Raw genomic sequence first — 4,965 nt, 5'->3', positions numbered from 1 at the left:
CTTAACCTCTTTTCGAAAGCGTGGCCCCGCAGCCTCGGTACCTGCCGTCGAGATGAAACGGAAGCTGGAAATATTGTACGGGGACGTGTGAAGGTGCTGCGAGTGTCAAGCATCTAGTACCACACCGTAGGTAGTATACGCGTCGTGTGCAGACATCGAGTTCCTATTTTCTTTCACTGCTTCTTACCACTTGGTGTCTGATGGGTGTCGTTGCTTTTAAACTATTCACTCACCTCAGTACTGATGCAGCATTTCGGAAGGAAAAGTGTGATGGCGTCAGGTTAATTGAACTCCACGACCGCCACAACACCACTGATAGTGATGGCGTGGCATGTCTCTTTGTTCGTTATTGAGCGTGTGTGTGCGTGTGTTTGTGTATGGGCGTTACTCGATTTCTTTATTATGCTGTTGCCTGCATACAGTAATTGTCTTGGTTGGTTGGAGGGGTTGGAACCAACAAAACACAAATTTATTCTATACTTTTGAAGGTTTGAAGGGTCGCACTAGTCGTACAATGATCCAGCATGCCTGATGCCGATCGATCTTCTACAGCTGCAGACTGCTTTCAATTGAACTGAACTTTACGCTTCATCATGTGCAGGTGGGAAGAAGTATTCGTTCCACCGAAATGTCCATCCTTTTGGTGGTTTTTTTTTATGCTTGAGAATAGAGGGGGTAGAAAGTTCGACCTCTTGGTGTGCATTTGCGTCTTCAGTTTGTTTTGTGGGAAAAAGGAAGAGGCCATTAAGTCGATACCTTTTGCATTCTGCCGTTTACAGTTGACTTCAAGTTACTTAGACGTATTCCTTAGTATTAGTTTTGTATTTGTGTGTGTGTTTATAACATGAGTTACCTCGTTAGCGACATAGAGAGTCGATAGTGTTCTCGAGGGACACCTCGAGTTCGCCTTTTTAGAGAGTGTCATACTTTTAGCCCTTTCTTAAGGTTTCTTCTGACTAGAAAATGTTTGTTTTACTTCCCGAGATTGTGCGGGGTTTTGTTTCTGTTTTTTTCCCTCGTAAGGGCAATATCTACTCCTAGCATCTACTAGCACTATCAGTAACGGATCACGTTTTGTGGTTTTGCCCTTTTTTTTTGTCTACATTCTGCATTTACGAAACGTTCTATCTGCTATCCTCTATGGGTTTTATCTGTGTGTGTGTGTTTGTTTAGAATTAGGTGCACCGGGAGCGAATGCACTTTTCTTTCTCGGTATTCTCCTTCGGTAGCTCTCTGTACTGTACACAGCGCACTTTACGTTTTTTAAATGTAACTTTCTGGTTCAACTACACCTTACGATGTACTATGTATGGGTGAGCTGTGGAATGCTGTTGGCTGAGCTATTCCTTCAGATGAAATTAGAGCAAAAGTTACCGAAAAAATAAAACGGAAACCCCGCGTTTCTCTCTTTCCGTAAATGGCGCTAAAGTCACTAACCTTCGATCTCGACTAATCAGCGTGACGTAAGAATGGTGGTAGCCTGTCAGTTGGACGTAAACACAAAGCAACAACATGGTGCATCAAAAGACAATGTAAAGTTGGCTTTCGGGTTTTCTTTGGCTAATTTTTGATCGGTTGATTGTGCAAACTGCTTCCGTCAATGCTCGTCGTTAATGACTTTATTGGGAAACCTAGCTTCGGGTTGGAATATCTCAGTTGGCCTTTGTTTTTTTAGTACAAGCGAACGAACCTTTCATCGACCCTAGCCTACACTACCATCAATCTTAATCTATTAAAACGTGCATTAACCACCCCACCACTGTGAACGTGCTGCAAACAGGGAAGTAGAACAGGGATATTACTTTGAGCCACTTCCTGGACCGGTCTCCATCCCGATCGCTAATCGGATTGCTAAACAGCAGACAACCTCCGCCGCCAGCGTTCCTAACGTAATTCAACCGCAGCACGCATCGGCCTACTGCTGTCAGAGTGGTGGCCTACTCGAAAAAAAAAAGAGGACGCATAAACGTAAAAACCACATGCCACGGAGAGGCCGTGACCGTGAAGGGTCGGTGTGAAAAATCAAAAACTAATCGTCCGGGCAATGGACAAAGAGCAGGGGCGTTGTTCTCTCTGTTCCGTCACACACTCACACGGACACCCCGTTTAGGAGCGCGTATCCTTGACGGTCAGATTGAAGAGCTTCTGGGCGATAATGGAGTACTCGATGTCGATCGGTTTGGTGTCATCGTAGAGCGATGGGGCCTCGCACAGGATCGCAAATGTGCCGAATAACGACGCTATCGTGAAGAGCCATAAAAACAAACGATCCAGCACCATCGCCACGAAGCCCCAGTCTTGATCTTCCTGTCAAGCGACGCAGCGACCGAAGATCAACCGGAGGACCGGTGTGTTGGTTGGTTTGTGGTGTGCGTCGGTGGCATGGTGCCCCGTGCCCGTTCCGGTTGAGGCGCATTTGTTGGTTAACCGGTCAGCAGACGGCGGAAGGAGCAGCCCGCGGAGCAGCCCGTGGAGGCCAGTTTCATTTTATTTCCCCGAAAAATGTGAAACCGGTCAACCGACGAACCGGTCGCAGGCGGTCGCAGGCGGTCGCAGGCGGTCGCAGGCGATGTCATCGGCATCCCCGGGCAATGGAGCCAATTTTGTGGCGACAATTTTCAATTCACATTCCATTCCATCGCGTGGGTTCCGTGGGTTGGCGGGGCAGTAACGGGCAGCGGTGACGGGTGCCATTTGCACCACCGGAAGCGTCGCGTACATTGTATATTCGGGTCAACGTCAGGGGAGCGCGGAAAGGCAACGGTGGAGGAGAAGCGGAAAGCGCCACGCGCGGATGAAAAGAAAAGAAAAACAATCATCATTAGCCTCGGGTTGGTGAGCTGGTTCGTTCCGTTTTTCGGTTTCTGAGCTTCGTTTTTGTTGGGGCTTTTTTCCTGTTTCTTCCGCGTTGCCAGACCCACCGACCGATCGCCGCTTATGAATATCTTTGTAAAGCGTTCAGACACGCTGGAGACTCTGCTGGTCTGGAGATGCTGGTGGTGGTGGAACGGAGCGAAGCGAGTAAGTCTCAGAAACAGTGACACTAAAGCAAAGGACGCTTAGACGCTGAAAGGGGATGCGCAGGTCCGCAGGACAGTAAATGAATGCGAGGATATAAATTTCCCTCGATAATGGACCAACCATTTCCCTGTAACCCCGTCCTGGACCATGAAATGACTCCTGGAATGCTCCCACGATAATGGTGGCCATAGAGCGAGGGGGGGGGGGGTGTGTATCGATGTAGCGTTTTCTTAGCGATGCCCGCATCGATAGGATCGTAAGCTCGAGGATTAACGGAAGGGCTCTTCCCGGCTGGGGGACGAAGGAGGGCTGGAGCGATACGACGACAAGCGAATGGCATTCCGGAAACGGTGGCAAAGGAATCGGAATGACCGTTCGATGGGGATGGAAGAGAACGAGAGCGTGGGGTTTGTGCTTTTGTTTAGTTTTCAAAATGGTCGCTGTTTGCTTTTGCAAGTGCGAAAGCGCTCCCGCGTAATTTGTGGCCACAATATGCCGAAACGCAAATGGCTGTCCAACCGGGAGGGGGTTGGAGTGCGATGAAGCGAAGCAATTCGCTGCTTCGTGCGGGTAGAGGGTGCCATAGCCATTTACAGCACCGAAGATGCCATAACTCTCAACCTTTCCTTTCGCTCTGAATTCTGAACTGTATCGTTCGCTACTTGACACCATTTGAAACCACCAGCGAGCGCTTTCTCCATATATTATTGTATCACAAAGGGTTTGCGTCCTCTATTGTTTTCACTGCTATCGAAACGAACGGAGTCTCCTGGCAACGCAAAACCTGTGGAACTATGAGATGAGCATCGGCATAAGTACGTACCGCATTGAACTCGTCCTGTCGCTGCATGTGATGCTGGATGAACATAACGTTGTGAATCGCTTTCTCCAGCTCGAACGGGTACTTCTTCCGGGGGCCCACATCGCTCAGCGACTCGTCCAGTCCGGACATCACCGACGGTAGCCCGTTGTAGCCACCGAGCCCACTCAGACCACCGCCGAGCGCTCCGACCAGACCACTGAACCTGCGGAAAAAGGACCAGAGCCAGAAACACGCGGCGGCGGTTGTTGTTGATTCTTGTAGCGATTGTGACTAATTACGGCGGGAAAATCGAACGGAATCGCCGTTAATCTCTTCATTCGCTTCACGTTTACGGTACGCGGTAGTGATCTGGAAAAGCACCGTCTGGACCGAGAGGATGCGAACCAGCCCCGAAGGCTGCCAGGAAGTAAGCATGATAATCCTCTCCGGCAGCTCGACGATGAACTGTTGGTTGGCTATACGAGAATAACGAATAATGATCGTAGCGTAGCGGCGTTTCGGGCAAATCCTAGTGTATCGGCATGTCAATCCATGGTGTACAGCAGCCAGTGAAGCCGTTTTGAGTGGAAATATTGTGAAGGGGGATTAATGATGGAGTGGTCCAGGAGGGGTGTGCTCCAGGACAATGGAACGGTTGATGTTCTGTTCTGACTGTGATGGTCCGATGGATGGAGGAGATGCGAGTCGAGATTGTTAAGATGCGCCGTGCACTAATGAGCAACCTGCCTGCCTGGTCGCCTCAAGGTACCTTTGTCTATTGGTATCATGCTGCCAGTTGAATGACCGATCAGGTGAATCATTTGTTAGAAAACAGAACTTTCTGCGTTACTGAAGAGTGTAGCCTTTTGGAATGGAATCAATTGCCAGCAATGCTGAGCGAAAGCCGAGCGGTCGGAATGCTGGCAGCAAAGTGCCACGCCACGGCACTCCAGCACCATCCAGCGATGCGCTTGATTATGTTTAATGAGCGAACCACCTGAGAGGTAGGGCTACGGGGGTGATTAGAATTAATGAGACTAAATGGAAGCGAGCACAAAACTTTGTTCCGATGCTTTTTAGCTACACAAACAATACACTCCGGTGGTGAACAGCGTGCTTCTGCGTTGCTGCACCGACCGGAT

General features: G+C 49.4%; 1 protein-coding gene across 2 annotated transcripts in view; it reads right to left on the bottom strand.

Annotated features, from left to right (window-relative positions):
• Positions 1-398: 398 nt before the first annotated feature.
• Positions 399-4,965, bottom strand: part of LOC125947935 (acetylcholine receptor subunit alpha-like 2) — a 45,950-nt gene continuing 41,383 nt past the window's right edge. Inside the window, exons 8-10 of one of the 2 annotated variants that reach the window (XM_049673502.1) lie at positions 3,845-4,046; positions 2,094-2,307; positions 399-1,937 (exon numbers count right to left, since the gene is read on the bottom strand). In XM_049673502.1, the coding sequence (XP_049529459.1) occupies positions 2,107-2,307; positions 3,845-4,046 (403 nt within the window). In that variant the 3' untranslated portion in view covers positions 399-1,937; positions 2,094-2,106. Of the gene's footprint in view, positions 1,938-1,962; positions 2,308-3,844; positions 4,047-4,965 lie in introns of those variants that run through there. The other variant, XM_049673501.1, reaches the window with a different exon arrangement.

This window comes from Anopheles darlingi, chromosome 2 (genome assembly GCF_943734745.1).
Source record: "Anopheles darlingi chromosome 2, idAnoDarlMG_H_01, whole genome shotgun sequence".
NCBI classification, from domain to species: Eukaryota; Metazoa; Arthropoda; class Insecta; order Diptera; family Culicidae; genus Anopheles; species Anopheles darlingi.
Note: the sequence above shows the minus strand (reverse complement) of the source record. Positions and strands in the feature narration are given on the sequence as shown.